The following is a 27,832-nucleotide window of genomic DNA, read 5'->3' on the forward strand; positions in this document are numbered from 1 at the left end:
GGGCAGCCTCTGTTAAGGACAGCAGCACCTTTCTCATACACGAAACAACTCTGGTTTACTAGTTGTTCAATACATGAATACAAACAAAATGAGAGAGGAAAATGAAAGAATGAGGTGTCCCGGGACACAGATATGATGGCGGGAAGTTTGGGGGGGTTAGCGAAAAGATAGTAGGTGGGCTAGAGAGATGAAAGCTAGGTTTCCATGACTTTGAAGGTTGAAGGACAAGCACTTTACTACAGGGGGTAAAGCTCTTCTTGGGAGGTGTGGCGTTTTGCTATTGATGCCACTGATGCTCTTGTAGGGACATTTCTGAAGCCCTTCATTCTGTGTCTAGTAGTGTAAATCCTGGAGAGAGGGTTTATTTTTTATTTTTATTTATTATTGGTTGTTGTTTTGGCAAAGAAAAATAAATTTTTCCAACCTTTCAACAATGCATTTAAATCTACATTACAAACAGAATACATTTCTATTAAACGTTAAATTAAGAGTTGAATTAAAACCCCTGTGAACAGTCAGAGCTTCCAGAAAAAAACATAATATATATAATTCAATCTTTTGCTTTTTTTTCCATTTCTAAAACAAATTTTTTCCCAACATATTCAAATCTTCATAATTTTCAAAAAATTAACAATCGCATACTGTATCGCTTTCTTGTTCGTGTGAAACAGTGTAGACCATAGTTGGTCATAGGTTACATTGATATGCCCTTCAAAGAACGGTTTGAACAGTTTAGCTCTTAATTCTGTCCAATGGTCACAATCAACCAATAAATGGCGCACAGTCTCCAACATATGATGACAAAACCTACATTTGTTTTCTTCCTTTGATAGAATTTTGCGCTTATAAAGGAGGTCAGCTGTAGAGCACAATCCTAGTCTAAAGCGCATGAATGCCTGGCGGTGCTGAGGACTTGGGGAGATCAATAAGTACTGAGCAGTTTGGCCAAATCTTTTTGGCTCAAATGGGTTCTCCTGAAATTTTTTATATTGTGCACACTGGGCAATGGTGAGAATCCAATCATACCGCCACATGCTTTCTTTGGCCTTACAGGGGTTATCAATTAACAATTGGATGGTTATGTTAGCATCATCAAGCAATTTCAACACTCTTTGTCTCCAGACTCTTATAAATACGTCATGGGTTTCTTGTACAGCATAGTCGGCCATAATTCGAGTTAGGCCATTTGCCAAGTTACCCATTACAAGTTTGCGATACAAGGAGCAGCAGAGCCACTTATATCTGGCATGAAGTGATATTAATCCCAATTCATAGCGAATTAGAGGTAGTGGTTCCGAACTAGGTAGATGCAACATTTTTCTCCAAAAAGCTCCTTCCATTTTAGCCCAATAGGTATATGGTCGCCAGTGTTTGGTTTCTGTCCCATATAATAATATAGGTGATGTTTTCTGTTTATAATAAGTTATGATTGGAAATATCGAAAATTTGCAAAATTTTGCCCTGATAATTCTTGCTTGGGAAATTGCATTGTGAAGTTTTGCTCTCTTAGCTTCCTCAAAGGGTAAATCAGTCGGGTGGTTAGTTATTAAAACACCTAGATAGGTATACGTTGAAACAATGCTTAAGGAGCTGTTCTGTAATATCCATGAGTAGGTTCTGCATCTTTGTTTAGGGATCCCAAATTGAATGATTTGTGTTTTGGAAGTATTGATGGCTATGCAGTTGGAATGAGCATAGCCCTCAAGAGCTTTCAACATACTTTTGAGTCCCTGGGGGGTCTTAGACATAAGAACCATGTCATCCGCATAAAGCAGATAGTTTATGGGCGTTCCCTTAAGGCGAGGGGCATCAGTTCTTATATCTTTAAATACGATACCTATATCCGAGATGAAAAAATTAAAAACAGCCGAGGCCAAGATACAGCCCTGTTTTAAACCCCGGTCTGTTTGAATATAGCCGGATAGGAGTCCATCCCTGCGAAGTCGAACCTGAATGGTTGTTTTGGAGTGAAGCTGAATTATCCATCGCAGGATGGGCCATGGACAGCCCTTTTCCAGGAGTTTTTTGAACAATAGTTCACGAGGAACACCATCAAATGCCGTGCGGAAATCTATAAAGGCAACAAAAATGGGCTGCTTCCTTTGCTTGTGCGCATTTATCAGAGAATTCAACGTAATTAGGTTTATAGAAGTACCAAGGCCGGCTACAAAGCCTGTTTGGAACTCATCCCTAAAGGAGTTTGCTGTTAACCAAGCGTTGAATGCTACTAACACGATGCGCGCAAAGATCTTACCAGGGCAGTCTAACAGGGCGATCGGTCGGTATGACCTAGGATCGCCCCTCGCGCCTTTCTTATAGACAGGAACTATTATAGATTTTCTCCACGAATCAGGGATTTTACCAGTTTGAAGTGTATGTTGGAAGATGTGGTTTAATATTGTCGCCCATCTTATTGGATTTTGCTTCATCATTGAATTGCTAATGCCATCTGGCCCGGCTGCGCGAGATCTACTAAGTTTAGAGATACAATGTATGATGTCATCTGTATCAAAATGGAGTTTAGAGTTCGCTCTTATGAGGGTCCAATCAATTTCAATTCGCGAAAAGGGAGAGCGGTAGAGGTCAGCATAATAATCATTTCAGATTTTTTCCGGGATTGGGTTAATTTGGAAGGCGCTTTGCAGCGTACCGACCGCCTCATTAAGGAGAGACCATATGCCAGCGGTAGTTTTAGTAAGGCATTGAGACAACATTTTTTCTCCGTCTCTCTGGTATCGCAATGATCTCCTTGACCTGCACCAGTTCTTATACATTTGTTTTAGATTTTTTATCAAATTGACATTAGTGGGTGTCAGGTCGAGTGATAAATGTCGGATATCTTTGCGTAATTGGGCCTTCTTTGTTTTAAGCTCCAAATCAAACGCATGGAGATGCTTGATAATATGACAACGTCCATCGTTCTCCCTGGTGCTAAACATTTGCATAGAATGGATGTAACATCCTCCTTCGTTATTATGATACGGCCCAAACTCACTTTCCAGGACTTTACCAAATAACATAAGTTTATGATCCGACCATCGAACACGGTTCCCAGCTTGACTAATCTCAACAAGTTGCATATTTTTTTTAGTTTTTAGTTCTGGAAGATCAAACCATTGAGCCCACTTCCAGGTTAGGCACAGTTGATTATGATCACTGATGTCATTTTCGCATATCTCCAGAGATGTTGAAGCATCCATGAGGGCATGGTTGGCATATATATAATCTAAGTGTGCTCGCAATAGCTCTCTATGCCATGTTGCCTTGGGGGGTATGTCTCCATCTATGATGCCATTAAGCATCATGAGGTTCCTCTCTTCCATTAGGTGTATCCACTGGGACTCATGGGATAAATGATTCCCGGGCTTAGATGGAAGGAGGTGCAAGTTTAAATCACCTAGAAGAAGTATATATTTAATAGTTATGTCCATGGTTAGTGTGTCAAGTATATCAGCGATATGTGCAAAGAATAGATCTGCTGATAGATGTTGTTTTCCCCAATATACATTGATTATCACAGTTGTGCCAGTTGACCTTGATAATTTTACAACTTGGATATAAGGGGAGGAGGTTTTGCAGGAAGTGATGCGCAAATGTAAAGATTTCCTTATGGCGATCAAAAGACCCGCCATAGGTCGACCAAACATGTTTTTTATTGCAGGAACCATAGAAATATAGTGTGTGTCCCAAATGGGTTCCTCAACAAGCCAGGTCTCCTGCAAGACAACAATATCGTAGGCATTCAATTCTCTGTTGGATGTATTTAGAAAATGCCTATGTCCACGAGTGTTCCACGATATCAACGAAATGTCTTTATCAGACCTGGATTGTTATGAGTTTCGCCCTTGAGAATTCACGCCCCTGCTTGTGATCGCATTAGCATTAGCATTTGCCTGTGGAATTTCCAGGGTGTTGGAGTAATTCTCTGATAATGAGGTTACTTCAGATGGCAATGTTTGAGCCAAATCTTGTGAAATGAGAAAGCCCAAGGCGTAAAATTCTGATCTAGCTTGCCAAATGGCATTTAAGGTAATTCCCGATCGCATGAATATTCTAACCCTGGATAGATCATTATGAGAAATAAATTCCACCAGGTCAATGTCTGTGCTCGATAAATCCTGTAAAGAGGACACCTCGGCACAGATGTTTAGAATACTCTTGCGATTTAGATCATATTTAGGAAATGGTTGAGGGCGGCATGATACTATCAATCGATGGCAGTGGGCGTAAACGCTATGAGTAGGGTTTTGCTTACTATAGTCCTTTTTTCGTGAAGTCTCAAATTCAGGCACATGTTTATTAAATCCTAAATCCGAGGCATCGGATGTTTTAAAGGTTTGAGAGGAAGGCCTTGTGAATGTTGACTCATTTCGTTCAGTCATCGGACCTTTTAACAGCTGTGATACATCTGGCATCTTGTTCAATGACTGCTGAGACAGTAAGGTGTGACCCAGGGGATCCGAAGAGTGGTGCAGATACTGTACTAGGGCAGCTTTAATTTCTTCCCGCAGTTCCTGCCGATCGGGAGTTTGCCCCACCACGGTATCTTGTCCTTTCGGATTCCTGGTTTGAATAGAAATGTCTTGTTGGGTCAAGTTTGAAGGTACCGCCAACACCGCTATCTGCTGTGAAGGAACTTTTCTACCATCACGTTGCATCTCTTCTAGCGTTGGACAAGATGTAAAATTGTTTTGGGATTGAGCAGCCCACGGCAAATTTATATCAACAGGCAATTTGGAATAAGTAGAGGCCTGAGCATTTATAACAGAGGATGTTGTAATTTGCGCAACGTGTAGAGCTACTATTCTAGCAATCTCTTGGCGTATTTCTTCAGGAGAAAGAATAGACTGAATAATGTCATCATTCCGAACTTTTATATAGTTTTGAGGAGTTGTGTCTGACATTAGCGCCACTAGTTTAGTCAAGGGTTCGTGTTCTTGAGGGCATGTCATCGTAGAGTTCTGTAGAGTTACAGCCGAAGTTGGTTGAGTTACAACCATGGACGATGGTTGTACTGTAGGAGATGGAAACAATTTAACAAAAGATTGACCCAGATGTGGAACAGCTAGGGCCAATGGTTGTTTTGCTGCAGCCACAATTGATGTAACCATGGGCTGATTCGATTGAGTTACTGTAGGAGTCGAAGACTGACCCGTGTGGGGAGCAATTAACTTAACACACACCTTCTTTGGAGGAGGAGGCTTCGTGATTTTTCGTTTATTTAACATACCTATTTTTTTCCTTTTTCCCTGCAGGTTAGGAACTGTCTTGCCCATCAAGGAAAATGGGTTAATCACATTGCTAAATGGGAGCTGGCCAATAGATGGATCTCTGTCAAGCTGAGACTCATCTACTGGGGGCTCCTGAGGCGGCCCCCCCGTCTCACCGGCATTTCTTGTAGTTCGTATTAAGATTGGATTTTTGGAATTTCCCTTGGGGCCCACTTCCTGAGACATGTCCAAACAGATCACTACTGGAGATGTCTCCTTTAAAGTACCAAGTTCCGGTTTTGGAGTTGGTTTTGGGCTAGCCACAGCATTATTTAAAATAACTGAAGGCCCTTCTGTTCTTGGGATTTTCAGCAGCTCTTGTTCACATTGTGTCGATCTTTGACAGGTATTGAGTTGTTCTGTTTGCGAGGCAGTGCTACAGGCTGCTGGTGATTTTGAGTTCAGGGTATTCAAATTTGAGTCTCTTCCTCTCATCTGTACTAGATCCAAACTATTTGATTCCTTATTAAGCAATTGTTGTAGTATTTGGGTCTGCACATTCATCTTACTCTCCAAGACCTCATACAGCCTTGCTATTGTTAGCAGGGCAGTGTTCATGGCGCTCAGTGTATTATTGAGCGCCGGGGCTTCTGGAAAGGAAGGACGACCAGATCTCAGCCCGTTGATAAAAAAATTATTATTATCTGAGGGCCGTACGTCAAATCTTGAGCCTCTTGGAGTCGGAGCAATGAAGGATGCGGAATTGTTAGATGGATCACCTTGAGATTTATCGAACAAGGCTGGAGACTTAGATAGTTCATTAATCGAAGTTCTCAATTCACCCACTACAGATTCCGCATGACTTACCGTCACGTTAGGCGAAGACATTCTTTTTTGAGTAATAACTGTTTTGTCCTGATCCAACTGGCTTAAGTCACCTGTGTTGGAACATATATACAATACCTCACTCAAATCAGTACAGGTGATATTCGAGGAACCAATAAAACTAATCATGTCCTCCTCTATTTCACCTGTTGCGATCATTGCCTCGTGGGCAGCTCGCAATTTTTGTTGAGCGAGGACTGTGCCAAGTGGTATAGGTTGTTGAGCGAGGACTGTGCCAAGTGGTATGGGTTGTGCCAGAGATGCAGTGGCTTCAGTTAGAATTGTTTGTTGAAGGGTGGACGGCTCGTTGTTACTGCATACAGCGAGAAGAGTCAAATCTGAGGTCTCTTTACCCAGCACTACTGTCGACACGTCAAGAATTTCTGTCGGCAGCGCTTCTTGGGTACTAGTAACAATAAACATTGAGTGTTGTAAATCCTGATTTAGTAAGGAAGTTGTTCCCGAGTTCATTTGGGCTACTACTGTGATTTGACCTATTGTCGATTGAACTTGTGTAGGGTCAGTTTGTGGGGAACAATTATTTAGTTCACTGAGTGGGTTCTGAATAATACCGTATGACGCAGAGTTTTGCGGCACTAATGAAGGTTGGTCCCTCAAATCGCAATTTGATGGATAAATCGTGCAGAACTGCCGTATATCAGAGGTTAAGGAAGTGGATCGTGCTTTCTTTCTCTCTAAACCTCCTAATTTGGTTTTCAGAGATTGTGGTGTCATTCTTGTTTTTTCTACATTATCTGGATGATGGTCCGGCATGCCTGACTTCAGGGTATAAATGCCTGAGGCCATTAGTGTATAATTTCTTTTTCTCTTTATTTTTAGTTCTTCCTTTCTTCCTCTCCAATTCCCTTTATATTCCAACCTATCACCTTTCCCCTCTTCTTTCCCTCTTCAGAATAAAATAACTGTAATGATTTATTAAATAAATAATTAATGAAAACGTACTAAAGATCAGAATCACAGTGAAATAGAGAAGAGAGAGAAAAAAAAAAAAAAAAAAAAAAGGAGAATAAAATTAAATACAGTGGAGAATAGCACAATAGTGTTGCACCTATAAAATTATATGTAAGTTTTCAGCTAAAAAGGCAACGTTTTACTGCATCATAAGCATGTTACCAGTAATTGAACGAGATTAAACGGTAGATTGGATACCGGGACACAGGAAGCACCGCACCTGAGCGCGCACAGCAAACAGTACTTTTACGAGCTTCACAGAGCGCTCCAATAACCACAGATTTCTTTTTGGTGCACCCTCCAACCCCAACCAGCCACGGACAGCCACAGACAGCAGCCCTTAGCACCAAAGCCCTTTTCGCCAAAGCGCGCGCGCAAAAGCGCGTGTCCATACAATATATTGTATTGTGGGTAAAGGAGGAGGAGTTGGGGACTTAGAAAGTTTCTTCCTGAAACAAAGGAGACGAAAGTTGAAGTTGCCTCGCCACTTTCACAATCCAAACAATGGAAAGTTCTTGCCTTTCAAATTCCGTACCGTGGTTCCAGCCGGGAAGTAACACACGTGTGAATGCAGCCAAGTGGAACAGAGCCTCCAGCAGCCACAGACAGCAGCCCTTAGCACCAAAGCCCTTTTCGCCAAAGCGCGCGCGCAAAAGCGCGTGTCCATACAATATATTGTATTGTGGGTAAAGGAGGAGGAGTTGGGGACTTAGAAAGTTTCTTCCGTGGTTCCAGCCGGGAAGTAACACACGTGTGAATGCAGCCAAGTGGAACAGAGCCTCCAGCAGCCACAGACAGCAGCCCTTAGCACCAAAGCCCTTTTCGCCAAAGCTTCTTTGTCCTCGCAAGTACTGTAGCGTAAATCCTGGAGAGAGGGTTTAGTGCAGTGCATTTTTGAAGCCCTTAATTCTGTGTCTAGGCTGCTTCTTTGTCCTCGCAAGTACTGTAGCGTAAATCCTGGAGAGAGGGTTTAGTGCAGTGCATTTCTGAAGCCCTTAATTCTGTGTCTAGGCTGCTTCTTTGTCCTGGTAAGTACTGTAGTGTAAATCCTGGAGCGAGGGTTTAGTGCAGTGCATTTCTGAAGCCCTTAATTCTGTGTCTAGGCTGCTTCTTTGTCCTGGCAAGTACTGTAATGTAAATCCTGGAGCGAGGGTTTAGTGCAGTGCATTTCTGAAGCCCTTAATTCTGTGTCTAGGCTGCTTCTTTGTCCAGGCAAGTACTGTAGTGTAAATCCTGGAGCGAGGGTTTAGTGCAGTGCATTTCTGAAGCCCTTAATTATGTGTCTAGGCTGCTTCTTTGTCCTCACAAGTACTGTAGTTTAAATCCTGGAGCTAGGATTTAGTGCAGTGCATTTCTGAAGCCCTTAATTCCGTGTCTAGGCTGCTTCTTTGTCCTGGCAAGTACGGTAATGTAAATCCTGCAGAGAGGGTTTAGTGCAGTGCATTTCTGAAGCCCTTCATTCTGTGTCTAGGCTACTTCTTTGTCCTCGCAAGTGCTGTAGTGTAAATCTTGGAGAGAGGGTTTAGTGCAGTACATGTTTTTAAACATGTGCTTTTAAAGTTGACAATATTGGGAAGTATGGTGATTTGAGGTGCCATCTTTTTAAGCTCCAGTGTATGTAAATGTGAGTGTTTTGTTGTTTATAGAGTGCTTAACATTGCCCGGAAGCTGTTTTGAAGTGCTATGGAGGAGGACGTGAAGGTGTGATGATTGATGTCTTCATTAATAATCAAATATTTGAATAATATCCTCTTTTTCATCTACACTTCTTTTTCTCGCTGTGTTGTTTTTTTTAACCTAAGGCCTAGTCCCCTTCTTGGCTGTCGGATTTGGAATATGGACTACTACTTTGCAAAGTACCTTCTTCCTTGTCTTTTCTGTAAGTAACATGTATGCATAGGGAAGGGCTAAAAACCTGTGTCTAAATATTAACGACCGAAGGATAGCTAAACAAGTAAAGAGTTATTCTCTGACACAAGGCTATCCTGCACTCCGCAGGTTTGAATCCTGTGGCAGGACCCACTTAACTTTTCATCTTCCTGAGGTCGATCAATCAAGTGCGATTCAAAATGGGGTAATAATGACACCTATTATTGCAGGCAGTGCTGTCATTGGGCCGGATCCTCTCAGATCTAGGAGCCGGCAACAAAGTTCTGGCCCAGATCTGGGATCTGGCTCCCCAATCCTGGGGAATGCACGTGCACTCTAGTGCGCAGCTTACATTTGTTTTTCGAATGCTGCGGTGCATTCCGTGCGTTCGTGGCGCGGCCAGGGCGCTTCCGCAGAAGACCACTTGAGGCTCTGAGAAGGAGGGCTCCGAAATCCCATGTCAATGTTGCACTGTACCGGAAATATTGACCTGCGTTTTCTTTGGGTTGAAAAGGTGTGCGCATTTTGTACATCGCTGACACTATAAGAAATTCGGCTTTTTTCCAGGTATTCATGATTCAACTTCTGTGAGGCTGAGACAAGTAATTATGGGGGTGACTAAGCTCACGCTGACCCTCCACCCCCTCCTTAATCCCGATCTAGGTGGGATACCCCAGCAGGGGTGTTGCTAGGTCTGGAAAAGATCTGGGGCTGTGCTAATGCCGGGACTGGGGGCTAGCTAGCCTTTGGTTGCAGCCCCTGAGATTCTATCTGGGGCTACAACCGAAAGACCAGGGGCTATAGCCCCCTGAGCCCCCCCTAGCAAAGCCTCTGTACCCCAGTAAAAAAAAGTCAATTTTCACCACTGACTACAGCACCTAGAAGCAGGTGACGCTTTGCTGAGAACAGAGCATGTCAAGTGAACCTGCATCGTTGCCAACCAAAGCTGGTGCTTTAACCAGTGAGAGATGCCTACTGATCTGGAATTTGCTGAATACGTTGTCATTGTGAGCAGCCTGTGTGTTTGCCTCCGAGGCGCTACCCGTGCTGCTGTTCCTGGGGCTGGCGCAGTCTTTCCTGGGCAGCACCTGCAGAAGTTGCTTTTCTCGGCTGCCTGGATGCCTCATGGAACCGGTCTCTCAGTTCGACGCCGTCTTCTTCCCCGCAGACTTGTGTAGTTCTGTACCTACCGTAGAGATCTGGGCAAAGACGTCCTTGCCAACCACAACTGCACACCTGTGATCTGCTGAGGGGGAACAATTGAAGAAAAAAAAACAACGCAACCCACTGTACAGGCACAGCGGCAGAACGCATCCTTTCACGCCAGGACAGCCTCACAACTCATACACTCATCATCCACGAGAGATGTTCGGCTGCCTTGCGAAGGGTTAACCATGCTGGCAAAAAAAAAATCATTTCGAGAAATCCCTCCTCTTGTCCCCGCCGACCCCCCCTCTCTTTAGCTATCTCTTTTTGCGCCTCAAGTCTGCGAGCAAAGAGAGAGCATGCCTCGCCGTGCGAGACGGGGACGAGGGCAAGAGAGTGACAGGGAATGCTTAGCGGCCGCCGGGCTCTGCCACGGGATGAAATTTAAACTACCTGCTCATGCAAAGAGACGGAGCGCGCGCACATGACGAGAGAGCAGGAGAGCGCGAGGCAGCCGGCAGAGGCGATGCTCGGAGCACTTGCCTTCAAGCGCTGAAGGCACTTCGGCGCGCGCGCTTTTCTCCGCGAGGCGATGGATTTAGGACGCCTGCCGCAGAAGCACAGTAGGTGGACCTTTAGCCTTCCCTGCTTTGGAACCTTTGTTTTTCTTGACCTGTTATTTAAACTCCTTCCCCTTCAAAATGCCAGGTCGCGTTGTCATCGCGTGCTGCCTGCTATAGCTTGTCACGTGTGTGCGTGTGTGCGCTACCAACAGCCAGGCTATATGCAGGACATGAACTGGATGGGTTGGGGAGTTGTATTCATTTGTTCAAAGCTAAGCTGTTCCCTTTGGGGACTGCAGTTTGTGGTTGATTGTGGAGACGAAAGTTTAGTCTTCAAATCCCCTTCCAAGGTCTTGACGTGGCCAGAGGGTTCGGCTGGTCCTATGATAAATCTTATTTGTTTGCCAGTGATGCATGCACTGACCAATCCCTTGGCGCCAGACTGAGTGGGTTAGGTGGATTTAACTCAAGTGGCTAACTCAGGGCTAGTAACGATTGGAATCTGGCAAGCAGAGTCCGTTTTGCCGATAGGCTGGTAGGGAGCTTGACTTCAGTGCTCCAAGCAGGTTTAAATGTAGGGTCTTGCAAAGTTTGCCCCTTTGGCGCAGAAAGAGGGGAGCAGTTCTTGCATGGAAGGTGTACAAGGAACTATTTTTCAGGATGGCTTCTTTTATGTGTGCGTCAGTGGGAGTTGAAGGATGGTGGTTCGGGTTGGCGCACCAACACTACGAGTTGCTCTATTCCCGGTAGTATTTGCTGCCAGCACCTTGCCACTAACATGGAGCGGGACCAGCCGCCACGAGGAGGGCTCGCCCGGGTGCCCGGCGACACTGGCACGTTGCGATAGCACGAGCCAACACACACCATTGCCCCCACCTGGTGCACCGCTTTGGTCGCAAACTCTAGTGCGGTGCAGCTTAATGTCTAGTGTGGGGGTGGGAGGCTGACAGCCATTCAAAGGGATTGCTGAGGCTGCCTTGATTTGTATTTATTTATTTATTTGCCATATGGTTGACAAATTAACCTTTAGCGAAATACATAATACATTGAATATACCGTGCAAAAATGATGCAATGCATATAACCACACAACCTTTAAAACCAAATGAATAACATTTAAAACATGCATACATAAGCTATTTCATGAGGCTGCCTTTTTCAGAACATGTCAGCAGTTTCAACATTTAGGAAGCTGGGGGTGGGGGGCATGTCCTGTCTAGTGCTGGTCCCATCTTCAGTGTGTGCTCAGGATAACGAGTTTGAACATCACTGCTATAACCGAACTCAGAGCTTCCAACTGAACAGATTAGGGTGTTTACAGATCTCTAGAACAGTGCATTAAAAAAACACAAGTATTTTGATGTGTCACGTGCCAAATGCTACACAAGTCCCTTCAAGGCGCTAAATGTGAAATGTAACGTTTGTTATGGGTATAGGTTGCTGCAGGAAAGAATGTGCATAAAATAGAACCCAACTTGGAGACAGGCCCCCGGAAAGGGAGGCATGTCAAGCCTTGCGTTGCGGGCAAGGCACTGAGGGAGGCGTGCTGGTCGCTGTCCCCGGTGCTGAAATGTTCCGCTTGCAACTGGATGCTTGGCTTAGCTGCTGCTGTCGAGGACTATCGAAGCCATGACCTGGCGCAGTGGAGCTGTTCTCAGAATAGCTCCTGAATTGCGCCGTAACGTCGAGACACCTTTATGCCAGAAGCAGCGACGTCTGCTCTTTGTCTGCCTGGGAGTCAACTGTTGAGTCCCTATTCTGCACTGAGACCAACCACTACTCTTCCCCAGAAAGACACCTGAACCCCAACTACTCGGAATAAGCTGTGGTAACGCTAGCCCCTGGGTAATTCCTGCCAAACATATTTATTTATTTATTTATTCATTCAGATTTGTAAAGCGCACATCAGCTCAGAATCATCCTGGCGTTGGTTACATACAGTGGTGAACAACTTAATTACACAGGAATCAGTAAAAAGAGGTCACACTTAGTTTCAATGAGTTGTAAATATATATATATATATATACACAGAATGCGCTGGGACTTGTTTGGCAATAACAGACACTTGGACTAGGAAAATGGCTCCCATGTCTGTGTGTTTGGGACCTGTAAATTGTCTGGTGAGCATTCCTGTGCCTGCTGGCAGATTCCTTCTGGGACCATCCCGCTTTCCCTGTTTCTCTCTTCCACAGCTTTCGGACAACCACCTGCCCTGTCCTTGGCCAAATGTACCTTATCCAGGGGTGGGTGGGAAATGGGCAAAGAGAAAACTGGCTCTGCAAACCCAGAGTCCAGTCACACTCGGGTCAGAGTGTTCTTACTGCAGTGCTGCTCCAGCAGCCCTGCCTATATAGGGCAAGTATGCCCTGAGGCCATGACTTGCATGTGGCTACTGACCTTTCAACTGGCCAGTCTGTGCCGACAGCCACTTAGCACCTAGGTGCGTAACTTCCCGCCTTTTCCCTCGCCTGATGTTCATGTGTTCTCTCCCATTTGAAGAAGGCGAGAGACTCTGGGCCTCATTCCGAGATTGGAGGAAGCCAAGGCGCTATTTGCGCTATGGCTACCTCCAATAACGGGTCCGGCACCGGTCTAGTTCAATGGGGACTTACCGGTGCAGTCCGACCCTGGCGGGACCGGCAAGTCCCCATTGAACATACCATTCCCCATTCCCATTTGAGCCCCCATAGGGCTCAATGGGAATGGGGAGGGCGCTAAAAATGGGCTCAAAAATGGCCATCCCATTATTAGCGCCCTGGTCCCTTGGCGGGACCCATAAGGGACGTGTGGTCAGACCACACGTTCCTTGCGGTTCCATCCAAGGGACCTCGGAATCGGGCGATAAGGGATTACCGGCACCGGTCTCCTACCGGTGCCCAGTATCCCTTACCGCCCGACTTGTAATGACCCCCACTGTTTTCTGTTGCCGTTACCAGCTGCCAGGACTTTTTGTTTGTGTTGTGTTGTTACTATGTGTGCCCCCTCCCTGTCAGTCTCATTGGGTGTGCCCTGTGGTGTTTAGAGAGGACAGGGTGAGGGGGAGAAACGGTGGGGGGGGTGGCTCGCCTCATGACAGCCTTCTATCCCCCCCTTTCTTCTTCTGCAACCGTGAGGCAGCTCCCAAGCTTGAGGGCCCGGTCCCTTGAGCTTCATGGGGGTGCCCCCATAAAGCTTGAGGGCCCAGTCCCTTGAGCTTCATGGGGGCGCCCCCTCATTCCGCGGCTAAGGACATTCTCTGTGCCTCTACTTCTTCAGGACGGAAAGCACCCTGGGGCGATTCAATTTGCAGATCAGCGCTATACAAGTGTATTCATGTATTCATCACACGTTTCCATCTGCACTGGGTTTACTGCTCACCTGCGCGCGGTGAGATCACAACCCTCCCCACGCCCCCCATGCACTCGCCGATTCCGGGAGCTCGGAAGACTCTACAGGCTTCCTGGCGGAAATTCAAAGGCTCGCTTCTTGGACTTCGCAGGAAGGCGCCCCTCTATGGGGGCAAGGTAGCACTTTCTGGGAGGCGCACCAAGCCTTATGTTGACATTCTGGGGTGTAGATTGACATGGCTAGAGTGGGGGAGGCCTTTGCTGAAGAAGCCTTCTGTTATGGTGAGTATTGGCCACCAGGCTCACACAGGCCACACATTCTTGGTGGGAGGGAGCCACAGCACCTCATCAGTTGTGCGGACAAAGATCGCAAGTAGACACCTGGTTCATTATTTTGTTGGGGGGTAGGCGTAGCCCACCCACCCCCTACCCCCAATACTTTTCTTTTGGGGTGCGCTGGCGCAATTCAGAACCCTTCCTCTTTGGGTTGGAGGAAGCACCTGCGTATAATTGGTTGATGTTTGTGTTGGGTGCAGTGGAAGTCCTGGGCTCCTATAGTATGGTGGGTCCAAGCACCAATCACCGCAAATGCTTTATTACTGCTGGAGGTGGGCTGTGGCCACCAACACATGCTACTTCTCCAAGGGGGCAGCACAGACTGCTCACTGATGGTTTCTCTTTGTGGGGGAGGGGCAGGTGCCTCCAACAGCCACGTTTTCCTTTGAGGGCTGGTGGAGGGAGGGGGGGCAGAAGCAGACTCACCCTTTATTTCACTCAGGACCCATTTGGCACAGTTCCATTGTTATGGGGTCGGGGGAGGTTATGCCATGTGAAGTGCATTTTCTTAAATAAAGAAATAAAAAATACAACAGCAGAGAAAGATAAACTTAACCTACACAGTTCAGGCGTCTAGCTCCACCAGAAACCCTGGTACCCAATGAAGAAATCAGTATGCGTGTGAACAGGAGCACAATATGGCCTTCGTGGCGCTAGCCGCACCAGCAAACCTTTAAGCACCACACTTTTTGAATACTGCAACTAGTGCATAAGGCACACTTTAAAATGTGTCAGCAGTGCAAAGTCACTTTTCAGCAGTGCAAATTCACTTTGAACTCGGCAAATATTCCATGAATTGGGCCCTCTGTGTTAGCAGTGCAAAGTGACTTTTCAGCAGTGCAAATTCACTTTGAACTCGGCAAATATTCCATGAATTGGGCCTCTGTGTTAGCAGTGCAAAGTCACTTTTCAGCAGTGCAAATTCACTTTGAACTCGGCAAATATTCCATGAATTGGGCCCTCTGTGTTAGCAGTGCAAAGTCACTTTTCAGCAGTGCAAATTCACTTTGAACTCGGCAAATATTCCATGAATTGGGCCCTCTGTGTTAGCAGTGCAAAGTCACTTTTCAGCAGTGCAAATTCACTTTGAACCGGGCAAATATTCCATGATTTGGGCCCTCTGTGTTAGCAGTGCAAAGTCACTTTTCAGCAGTGCAAATTCACTTTGAACTCGGCAAATATTCCATGAATTGGGCCCTCTGTGTTAGCAGTGCAAAGTCACTTTTCAGCAGTGCAAATTCACTTTGAACTCGGCAAATATTCCATGAATTGGGCCCTCTGTGTTAGCAGTGCAAAGTCACTTTTCAGCAGTGCAAATTCACTTTGAACCGGGCAAATATTCCATGAATTGGGCCCTCTGTGTCAGTAGTGCAAAGTCACTTTTCAGCAGTGCAAAGTCCTTTTGAACCGTGACAAAAATGCCATGAATCGGGCCTGCCTAGCGCAGCCAGACACACACACACTATAAACACTCCACTTTTTTAAATAATGTGAATGTGCCACGTGCGACCAGACTCCAAGCCATAGTGTAAACCCTGCACTTAGTGCAGCCAGGCACATAGGCAGACTTGAGCCCCTTTCCTCTGAGGATGCGGTGGTCCACTTCTTTGAAGGACTTGCTAATTAAGGCATCCATCATCATGGCAATATTTCCTGCCACAGTGAAATGGCTGCACTGTGCAATCTCTGAATGATGTGCACGACTCCGCCAGACACACTGCACTGTACACACTGCACTGTTATCATAATAATACGCCGGGTGCAACCAGACACAGAGACACACTCCAGCACTGCACTGTTTAATGTGCTTATTGCAGCCAATGTGTAAATACTGCACTGTTCATATAATGTGCGTACATTCAACCAGTGCATTAGATATTAAACTGTGGGCTGTTTGTATAATGGGCTTAGTGCAGTCAGACACAAAGAGAGGCAGTAAAGGCTGCCCGGTTTGTTTCCTGCGCTTAGTGCAGCCATACACGCAGAGAGGCAGTGCATGCTGAAATGTTTGCATTTTGTGCGTCGCTCAGACAGGCACAGAAATAGACTGCAAATAGTGCCCTATTTTTATCAGTTGCTTTGTGCAGGTACACTGTAAAACGTGCACTGTTTGTATTACAGCTGGAGTGTATTGTATTTAGGGCAGCCAGACACAATAACAGACTGAAAACATTGCACTGTTTGTATTACAGCTGCAGTGTCTTGTGTTTAGTGCAGCCAGTCACAATAACAGACTGTACACCTTGCACTGTTTGGATTCCAGCTGCTGTGTCTTGTGTTTAGTGCAGCCAGTCACAATAACAGACTGTACACCTTGCACTGTTTGGATTCCAGCTGCTGTGTCTTGTGTTTAGTGCAACCAGGCACAATAACAGACTGTACACCTTGCACTGTTTGGATTCCAGCTGCTGTGTCTTGTGTTTAGTGCAGACAGTCACAATAACAGACTGTACACCTTGCACTGTTTGGATTCCAGCTGCTGTGTCTTGTGTTTAGTGCAGCCGGACACCATAACAGACTGTGGACCATGCACTGTGCGTACCATATTCCCAGGGCAGGCAAGCGTGCACACACACACGCACTCACACACCCACACACACACACACACACACACACACCCACAAACACGCCAACACCCCACCACTTGTATCATGTGCTTAGTGTAGTCAGTCTCTCTGTGTTTCTACAGTAAACCAATAGTGTATTGACTTACACATCTCTCCTCTGCAATGTATGTATGTTGTTGATATGTAACAAAAACTCTGCAAATCAACTCAGATATATGTGCGATGTTTAATTTACGAAATCACCTGGAACAACAGGTGTCTAAGGGGAACACCCTCCACGAGTGGCCAACTCCTCTACTTCTTTGACAGCTGTGAAAGTTCAGGCACAGGTCACAGTGCACTAGACAGGTCATTTAATAACTAAGAGGAAGCGGCTTAAAAAGATAATCTTGTTGTCTGATTAGGCGGAGTTGCAGAATTCTCATGCCATTTCTTTCTCGGTAAGGACAGTCGCTTGGGCAAGTCTCACTTTTAAATGTTGGAACTCGCTGTGTATAAACGGCTTATGGCTATATACATGTCTGAATGGGTTCCATGAGTTAAAATCGTGGCGAAAATGGCCGTGGACACAAAATATTGCGGCAAAAAGGCTGTGGTTTTGCCTCTGCAATCCATGTAAAAGATGCGGGGGACACCTCTGCAACCCCTGTACCCATTATACCATTTAAGGGGACCGTGGGACAACCCCACAACCTCCGATCCCCTTAAATGGTGTAATGGGTACACCTTTAACGGGTCAAACCACAGAATTTTTGCCGCGATTTTATCACTGCATACCTCTGAATGACACAAGGCCTAGTAAAATCGTTTGTCTTATCATCCCTCTGTCTTCCCTGCCTTGTCTTGTCACGTCTAGAAACACTTGTGTACAGACATGTTATAAATGACATATCATATATCATATAGTGCCATACAACAGCGGTAGTGTTTTTAAATGAGTTGGTAAAAAAATGGTGTAAACATTATTTGTATAGTTTCCCACCAGTCCGCAGAGATATATGTAGACCCCAATTCTTTTTTATATGGCAAACGAAAGGTGGGTGAAGGCAGGGGTTGTATTTCAAAGCACTTCATAGCCGAGCACAGCGCCTTCTTTGAGTATATCCGTAGGGTATGCAGCGCTATAGAAGGGCGGAAGCAACACTTTGGGTGCCATGGATGAGACTCTTCCACTAGGCTCGTTATGCTTGGGATTTATTGAAAGAAAGAGTAAGTAAAGGGTGGGTCTCCTGGCCAGGCCCAGAACCCATATCTTCTTCTGTTTGCCTGATCTGTAAATAGAGGTTGTTTGCAGCCCTGATTGGTTGTCTCACAGTCAATGCAGGAAGGTTAAGATCGGGGTACACATTTGCTTGTTGCAACTCTTGCAAGCATCTTTGGGTGGTGTCTCCCCAAAGGATGAATATTTTCTCTATGTTGCATCCTTCTGCCTCCTGTGCCTTGTGACTCATGCTGCCGAGACAGGGAGGCATGTGGCAGATATCACTCCCGTCCCCTGCGTGATATGACAGAGCATATGGCGTGCTATATGACTGGTTCCCCTTTGGTGCGATTTGCTGTAGCCATATGGCTCGGATGATATGCATTTTAATACATAAGCGATGTGTCACAGCCATAAATCACTGCAACATGTTTTTTTCCTAGCACAGAATTAGCGGGCGTCTGACCTGGATATTCTGTACATGAAGCTTGCAGGTTCCGGCCGCATGGCTGGAGATGATAACCTGACCCCGCTCTCCCTGGAGAACCGGGGGGCTTAGACTTGATCTGATCACTCTCAGCAAATATATCAAAGAGACTTATCAGTAGCAGCAGGAGCTGGTTTAGCGCACGGATCTGAGCGGCGGCACGGTGCAGCGAGACTTCCGTCTCGCAAAGCGCTTGGCAAATGCTGATGAGTGCCAAGCCATGGTGTTGGCTGTCTTAGGCGGCCGACGTGCCAACTTGGAGGACTCATTTCACATTTCCTTTCAGCTTGGTGCCTGCTTGGCCAGTCCCATCTCCTTAAGTGTCAGGATTTGGATCTCGGCTGATTGGTTGTCCAAGTTGAGTTGGAATGCTGATTAACTTTCAGACTGATTTTGGGTTCTGTTCTTTTGATCAGTTTTTATTGGAGAAAGCCCTGGCTGCTGCAGTTAACAGTCCTAAATGGAAAGTGGTTGGGTTTCCAATCAGCCGAAACAACTTCTTGGTCTGATGGGATTTACAAAGGGAGGATAGCTCAGGGGCAACGCACTCGCCTTGGATTCAAGACGACGCGGAGCAACACAGGTTCGATCCCCATGTCCGTGCTTAGCATCCTCTTGGTATTAAGCATGTTATAAACAACCAATCATATCATAGCATATTCTTAGCTGGTTCAACGAAGAGTAAAAACTCTTGAGCAAGCAGCAGTTAGTGATTTAACACACATTTCTAAAACACAACTTAAATAGATGACTCTATGACCATTCCTACCTGCTTTTGAATGTAGTTCAGTGAAATTGACCTATTCTATCTATTGCCACAGATGCTTTGGCGAATATTTTGAAAACACAACTATATAAAGGACGTTTGCAGACACATATGGTGCTTAGGGTTCCATGTGTTAAAATTGCAGCAAAAATGGCCGTGGAGATGGCAAAAAGGCAGTGGTTTTGCCGCCGCAATCCATGTAAAGGATGCGGAGGACACCCCCGCAACTCCCGCTCCCCTTAAATGGTGTAATGGGGTACACCTTCAACGGGTCAAACCACAGCATTTTTTGCCACGTTTTATTTGCAGGCAACATTTTTGCCGCGATTTTATCACTGCATGCCGTGCTTAGGCCAGCACATTTGTTAAATTGGCGAAATTTCAGTTGATGTAGAACTTGGTAGTTTTCAGAGGGAATTTGCGTGGATTTGTTTTTCAGCATCAACTGTAAGAGATCATATTTTTAAAGCTCAGTTGAAAAAGTTTCCTGCAGTCAGATCCTAATCTGTATTGACGCTCAGTTGCATAGATAGTCTGACTGATCTCCAAATGGCCGAAGATACGATTGATTGTACTCATGCGACGATACGCGATGGCGAAGCTTTGATCCCTCCATTTCACTGAAATTACTACCACAAAGTCTGCGCATGGTATGGCTCTTTGATATCCTTTCAGAGAATTGCGTGCTGCGTGCTGGGCCTGAGAATAATGGGATTTGAATCTTCTGTCCCCGTCGTGATCATTATAGCTTTTGAAGCTTTTTGCTTCTGGCTTATCATTAACATTGCAGTACCTGAATTTGGTAAAATAACAGTTGACCCAACTGCATAATATTGAGCAATGATATCGTGTTCTTATTCAGTGCTTCATGCCTGAACTCATCAGCTTCTAGGCCCTATATAATAGTAGGTATTTTAAGGGTATCAGCTTTCGGAAGGGTCAACGCTAAAGGCCCTATTGGTGGAATTTTTTTGCACGGTTCAAAGTGACTTTGCACTGCTGAAAAGTGACTTTGCACTGCTGACGTAAACCCTGATTCATTCAACTGCGCAAAGTGTATTTTTGCAGTGCAAAGACATTTTGTACTTTACAAATGGCTGTGCACTGGCTTTGCATGGACTTTGCACTGCAAACATACACAGTTCCATGAATCAGGGTTTGAATCAGCAGTGCAAAGTCACTTTAAGCAGTGCAAATCACTTTGAACAGTGCAAATAAATCCATGAATCGGGCCCTAAATCAGCCTGGGCTCGGGATTCAAACTTACAAAGTGCCGTATGCTCTAATTTCAGAGCCCAAAGCTTTACCCGTGCAGCTAGCCACCCTTTGCCTGATAATGTCTCATAGCCAGCCACGCAGATCAGCAGATGAGAAGCAATATTCGAACATAGGGGTCTCCTGATTCCGTTCCCCATACCCAAACATTATTTATTTATTTATATTGCGCCAAAGCCTGCAAGCATCAGGGCACATACATTTAGACAAGGACGACAAAGGTTTGACAGGACATTAGACCGATTCATTGACTATCCTATCCTAGAATATTCCTGTTCTACTTGAATGCATCTTCCAATTAGGCCACTATCACACATGCACTGGTCCTGTGATAGTGAAACAAACGCATGTCCTGAAAGCACAGGGTTGCACGTCTCATGCGATGTCTCGCTGGTGGGCAGCTCTGTGAAGCATTCTTTTGTAGGAGCTGGCATGCAACCGTGGTGGGTGGATGCCCCGTGAAAGCGAGGGCCCACAAAGGTCATGAGTCCTTTCCGTTCCTTACACACGGCCTAATGGCGAGCCAGTGACCACTTCCGCTGCGGGTCACTAAAAGAACTCTAGAGTGCCCCCGCTAGGCGCTATATGGGCAGGCTGGATGGCCCTGGAAGTGATTTTTTCGGCTGCACTTTACTAAAATATTTGTAAATTGGGAGCATGGAAGTAAAGTGGAATGTACGTCATCAGCTTATGAGCGTCGTGCAACATTTTATGCACAGTGCTCACTGCACGTTTGGCTGCATTTTCTCAAATCTGTTTCTGCTTTTGCATTTATGTATGTTTGCATTACGTCAACCCGCCTGAAATCAGCACTTGGGGGGAATAGTATGGCACGTATGACTACTAATTTTAAAAGAAATGTACATTTGCAAGTGCGATTTCTTCTGTGTATCACGTGTTTTACTATTCATTACTGCTATTAGGAATAGGTGGTGGTACGTGAGCAACATTCATCCTAGTAATTACACTGCCCTGAGCCCAGCTTCAATAATAATGCAAATAGCAATACTTATAGTAATAGTAAGACATTTTAATAAAATGTCTGTTTGTTTATTTATTTATATAGCGCTCCTCCCTCGCCCAAAGGGATCTGGGCGCAAGTTTACAGGTTACAAGTTACAGTTAAAGTGCAATATCAACAGTCAAAATTTGGTAGGTGCACAATGTGCCAATACAAGTAAGCAGTTGTATACATAGGAAAGTGGGTAAATCATAGTTGCCTGTACAATTAGGAGGGACTGTACAGAAAAACAGATAGAGAAAGGAGGTGGCCTGTTACTCTGATACCATCCTTAGCTTGGCGACATGCCGTAGCAAATGAGGTGCAAGGAGGAGGTCAGAAAGGTAGTCACAAATGCACAGGCAGTGAGCGATGCATAGATATAGAGCAGAAAGCAGTGCTGAGGTGCAATAGGTACACAATGTTATGTTATAAAGCGTTTATACTGTGCCATTCACAACCGCAGTGGTCTCATGGCACTGCCATGGGTACCAACTTTGGATTCCCACACTGGGCAAAGCATGAGAGCTGTGCCCATCCACAGTTCGTAACAGCGCATTTTACAGCACATTTACTAGCATGTATTTGAAAGTAGGCATACCATTTACTGCCAGATCCGAGCACATAACATCTCTGCAACAGTCACCTAACCTGCTGAGCTGCCTTTGCAGCATTCTGTTATAGGATACCCTACTCCTCCCTCACCTGAAAAAAAGCTTTGGCCTGTCCCCATCATCCCCCCCACCCCCCAATGAAGGCCGAAGTAACGATGTGGCGGCCCTCCCACTTTGAAGTGAGCAGCACTTTCTAATTTTGCTAAATGAAGGCTGATATTTCGCCAAGCCTGAGTAAAGCGTGAGAGAAGTCAGAAGGCCTGACTCGTCTAGTGATTTAGCTGAACAGGGCACCCAGTACAGATGTTTTTGTTTTTTCATTTTTGGTTGCAGAATCTCTAAGGAAGCAAAATGACACTCCTGCCCACATTGCTCAAGGATAAGGGGGCAACTGCCCCCTTGTGCCCCTATGCACTCGGCGCTTATGGGAGCTGCTACGTTTTCCAAGACACTGGCGTATTGTGCCGCTGTCCAGGGCAGCCATATGGTGGTGTGAGCAGACGTGCGAGTATGTATGCGTGTGCGTGCGTATAATGGCAGGCCTTGGACCAGATAGAATCCTGCTCTAGAAAGGGGGAAACTAAGAACACTTGTGGTAATGAGCAATGCTCCAGTGATGGCATTTCTAGTACCATTTAAGAAGTTAATTTATAAAATGAGGGAGTGTATTGGCACTTGAATGGGATGAACATATATGTTGGATTTATAAATGCATCTTGTGTTACTCCTGAGTAAAGTGAGCACAGAAAGGCTCAGCACGTGGCTGTGAGGCCCCGTCACGTGGTCGACCCTCCCCTTGTCACGCTGCTTGCGCGGCCAAGATGCGCGTCCAGCAAGAAATTGGTTTGCTGGTTAACATAGAAGGGCATTGAATACTCGCAAGGGCTACAGCTAATAGTAATAATTGCAGTTAACTGGCCGTTATGGGGTGTCCACCATCACAAGAACAATTTGTTTATTTATTTATTTTAATTTTGATAAAGCGCCAACACGTCCGTAGGCCCAGTGCTTTAAGTGGGCCGGGGCCTGCCGGGGCCGGGCCCCAGCAGTCTCGAAAAGGTGGGGTTGAGCCGGGGCCCTGCTGCCCCCCCCCCAGTCCCACCTTGAGATTGGCGGGATGCATTATCTCGTCGCGGCCGCAGCCGCGACGGTAGATGCGTCTGCCATGAAGTCAGGCGAGCTGACAGAAGTGCCAGCCAGCCACAGGGACGCTGAGGCTGGCTGCCACTTCCGTCAGTCATAGTAACTGCCTCTGGTGACTCCTCGCGCAAGAGGTCACCAGAGGCAGTTACTGTCCCTTTGTTTCCCCAGGTCGCTGAGGCGTCTTTAACCCTTGGCGAACCTGGGGATTCCTTGACATATTTCGAGGTTTGTAAAAGACGGCTTGAAAAGTACACAATTCAAGCCATCTTTTATAAAGCTTTGCGACGGCCAATTTTGTCCGTAGTCAAAGCTTTATAAAAGATGGTTTGAATTGTGTACTTTCAAAGCCATCTTTTATAAACCCGAAATGTTTAAAAAGATGGCCTGAAAACTAGGCAAACCGTAATATATGCACACAAATATATATACATGTTATATATCTGTGTGCGTACCTTACTATGGTTTGTGTACTTTGCAAGCCATCTTTTCTAAACATAGAAATATGTTATATTTCACAAAAGATGGCTTGCATAGTACACACACCATAGTAAGGTACGCATACAAATATATAACATGTATATATATTTGTGTGCACACCTTACGATTTGCGTACTTTCTAGGCCACGCCCCTCCCACAAGCCAGGCCCCCAAATGAGGGCCCCCCTCGATTTTTTACCCCACTTAAAGCCCTGCGTAGGCCTCAGAGCGAACAATCTCCTCGGCAGGGTGGAGTGGGCAGCCCCCTCTCGCCGCACAGATCCATAGTAGGTCGAAGATGGCCCAGTGCTTTGGCTGCTGCTGTCTTGCCGTCAATTGATTTCTCCGTGAAATGGTTGTTGAGTCATTTGCATTGCGCTTGTCAGTGCCCGAGTTTCTCAGCCTAGAAGCATTACAAACCTGCATCTTAATAATGCATACCCATAGATGCCTTCCACACAGCCCGCGGAAAAGGCGGCCGGTTTCTTTGAGGAGGCCTGCTCCTTTTAAGTCATACATCCCGAGACCTCCGGGGCTGTTGTGGTTCTACTGTAAAAATGAATTCTTAATGCACACTATATCATGTGATGACACTGTGCCCCAAAAATCCTTCTTTTTCCTGTTTATTTCTTATCACAGGTTTGACTGTAGCATCCCTGCCCGTTGCTGTATTGTATTGGAGTAGTCCTTTAAATAGCACCTTTTCCCGGTTGTATGGCCTCAAAGCGCTGTGGTTAAGCTGGACTCCCCATAGCTTTTTGACATGCTTATAACTTTGGGGCATTCAACAAAGAGTCACCGAAACCTTCCTAGTAAAAACAGAATGGGGGTTTGTCTGCTGTTTCTGGGGAGTTCCAAAACTTGCGTTTCTTATACCGTTTCTCCAAGGTTAATTTGTGTTCCCGCCCAGAGCCCAAACCGCCAGACAGATTTGTGATAAGCGTCTGCTCTGACTCACAGGCCATTTGTGGTTTGGCACAAATCCATCCAGGGGTTTGCTTTAAATCTGGCCAAAGGTGGCGATGTCTGGGTTCGCCCCAACGGCTTGTGAAACCACAGGGACATTTGCAGGGTCCTGATTGGCCTATTGCTCTTTGAATACCACCCAAAGGTTTGCCATTTTTACTCTTAGTGGACTAGAATGCCTAGTAGGAAAGCAGCCAAGTGGATTGCTGTGGGGTTCACAACCCTTTTCCAAACGGACGTCCGCCCTTTTGCAGGGTCCTGCTTACCACACACTCCAAGTGTTGTCAAAAGGGAGACATTGTAGTTAGGGAGGATAGAGAGCTGCACATCCCCTTCCCCAAAATGAAAAACATATGCAATTTAGTTTACAGTGACAGACTGTGCGCCAATCTAGGGACCAAGGACAGTTCTCAAAGCTGGTCGAAGCCTGTCTCAGACCTGCAGACCCTGCTCCAATCTATGGCCCGGATCCAGTGGCTACTTGTGGTCCTTGGTCTCACTAGGGCAACTGGCACACTCTAGGCTCACTAGGCATGGCACATGGCCATTTACAGTTGCCACTTTGGGTGGCTGACCGCGTCTGCAAGGGTTGGTGGTAGTCTGCTGACATGCAATTGGTACTGACAGTGACTTGGGCAAAGTAGGCACTCTGGAGGGCTGTGTGCCAAGCCTAGGGGACATTTTGGGTGGCTTAACACTGCACCAGGGAATGAAATGGGCAATGTAGCTACTGCCTAGGGTCGCAGGCAATGCAAGTGGCCTATATACCCAATGTAGAGGCAATGCGGCCACTGTGCCTAGCCGCAGGTTAGACTCAGTGGTCAATTCGGATGGCTTGGCATGGCCAGGACATGACCAAAGGCTGTCTCAGGTAAGGTTGCACGCCATGGCTAGTGGCCCACAGAGCAATGCCCTGGCACCATGGCTAGTGTCGATGCCCAATGTATCACAGGATAGCTTGGGGGGTCCACACTGAAGAGCCAATGGCCCTGGCTGGAGAAACGTAGTATCACAGTGCAAACCAGTGGCCACATCGCGTGGATTGGGGATGCCAGAGAAGGGCCACACTCCAGGCCACGGGCAAAGTGTCACCACTGTAACTGACTGCAGATTACGCCCAGTGGGTATATAGGGTGGCACTGGGGTGCCTTAGCCATGGCGTTGGGCAGCACAGGTGGACCTGGGCATGGCCAAAGGCCATCCAATGGGGAAGTCATTGCCACTATGCATGGACAAAGGCACGTCCACTGCACACCTTGTGTGGCGTGGGAGTGCCTAAGTCTTGGCAAAGGCCATGCCTTGGTTAAATTGCCCACTGTGCACGGCAATATGCATTGCCTAGTGGGCACTGGACATAGAATTAGGCATATAAGTAAACATTAAGCGAAATTCAGGGGAAAACCTTTGTTAAAGGGACTTTATTGTAGTTGCCCAAAACAAAAAATACAAATTCACTAGTTACGGCTACTAAAGCAATCCTCTCTCAGCCACTGGCCTTCTAATGAAACCATAGCTTAACCACAGGCATGCAATGCTTATGACTTCACACATGTCAACATATGTAGCATGCACATTGCAACAGTTCCTACAGAGTATTGAGGACAAAATCAGCCAAGGGAAAAAGAGCAATAGCCCACACGAGGTTATGTGATTTAAATGTCTTTTAAAATGTGTAGGCAAGGAAAAAAAGAGAGAAAGGAAGGGGAATGCAAATGAAGAGTGAAACAGTGAAATGAAAATTATGGATATAATAAAACTTTATAAATGTTGGATTCTGAATGGTAACCTTAACCATTGCCTACAGTATATTTTAATAGTAGTCACAATCTGAAAAGCAAAGGAATATGCATGAGTCTTAATGATATTATTCAGCACAATGTGTAGGCTTTAACCAGCATTAATGGCAAAAAAGTAAACAATATAAATTAAATATCATGTGTTGGAAAATACCAAAGGATGAATGGGGGCTTAGAAAGCTTCAGTGTTAGAAATACTCAGTGAAACATCTTACCTCGGGTCCGAGCCAGTTAACACTGAGCCTGTAACAACCTAGGTGGTCAAATCAACATGTTACCACTGGGACCCTATAGCCACTGGAACGAAAGAAAGAGGCACGCAGGCCTTAACTGGCAAGGCCAGCTTGGTGGCATGGTGGTGTCACTTGTAGTACTCTGGTAGGCTTAGATAAATATACAAATTCAAAATGGTGGACAATGTGATCTTTGTAAGTAGTAGTTGATGTTCTTATGCGAGTCCTCCGTGAGAGAACCGGAGGTGATACAGCAAAATAGAAAATGTAACAGCGCGCCGTCTACGTCCACACAGTCATTGTATCATTGACTCGTTTATTTGCAACCACTGTAGATGAATCATATAGAACAACAATATATCATGGGGTCTTAAACGTTATCAAGAGACATGCCATTGGTATGAGATAGTAGAATGTGGTAGATAGAAGCGTCACAAAGATTTATAGTAAAGTAAAATACTTATCCTTAATATGCGCTGTGAATAGGTGATGGGCCTTATTGCAAGATGCTCTTTAAGGCGGAGTTATCTGGTCATCGACTGGAGGAAGAATATAAGGCAAAGGTCAAATGTGTGGTGAAAGGAGAAATTGACATTATGTTTAAGCTTACATTTTGAAATGACTTCTGAAAAGGGAGCAGCCAATTTAGAACTAAAGGAAGTTACAATGGAACATATGTGTTCTGAGGCCTAATTGAATTAGGGGTAGTCTTGGGGGAGGTATAGGCATTTATGAAATGGCAGACATGAGCTACCTGCACAATGCATGTTATATCAAATGATAATGATGAAAGATGACATGTACATTGGATGGTTTAGGGAGTGTAATGGTGGCAAGTTTCTTGGTGTTTTGTGAGTTAGGATAACACTAGAGGTTAAGTGTGTTTCTGGATTGGTGCTGAATATGGGCAGGGTAATGGAGAAAAAATTGTGCATGAATATCTTGAATCTCTGTTGTGTGTCATCACTCAGATAAGGTCAGTGGAAAAAAAAAACAGTTTA

At 45.7% G+C, this 27,832-nt stretch overlaps 1 protein-coding gene across 2 annotated transcripts in view; it reads left to right on the plus strand.

The window, feature by feature from the left end:
* The window catches only part of PLCH2 (phospholipase C eta 2), a 2,067,875-nt gene that overhangs the window by 422,328 nt on the left and 1,617,715 nt on the right, over positions 1-27,832 (plus strand). Inside the window, exon 1 of one of the 2 annotated variants that reach the window (XM_069610193.1) lies at positions 10,404-10,705. The exons of the other annotated variant lie outside the window; for it this stretch is intronic. Within the exon in view, the coding sequence (XP_069466294.1) occupies positions 10,675-10,705 (31 nt within the window). The 5' untranslated portion in view covers positions 10,404-10,674. Of the gene's footprint in view, positions 1-10,403; positions 10,706-27,832 lie in introns of those variants that run through there. 2 annotated transcript variants of the gene reach the window in all.

The sequence above is a fragment of the Ambystoma mexicanum genome, chromosome 8, assembly GCF_040938575.1.
Source record: "Ambystoma mexicanum isolate Mex_15411 chromosome 8, UKY_AmexF1_1, whole genome shotgun sequence".
Classification (NCBI taxonomy): Eukaryota; Metazoa; Chordata; class Amphibia; order Caudata; family Ambystomatidae; genus Ambystoma; species Ambystoma mexicanum.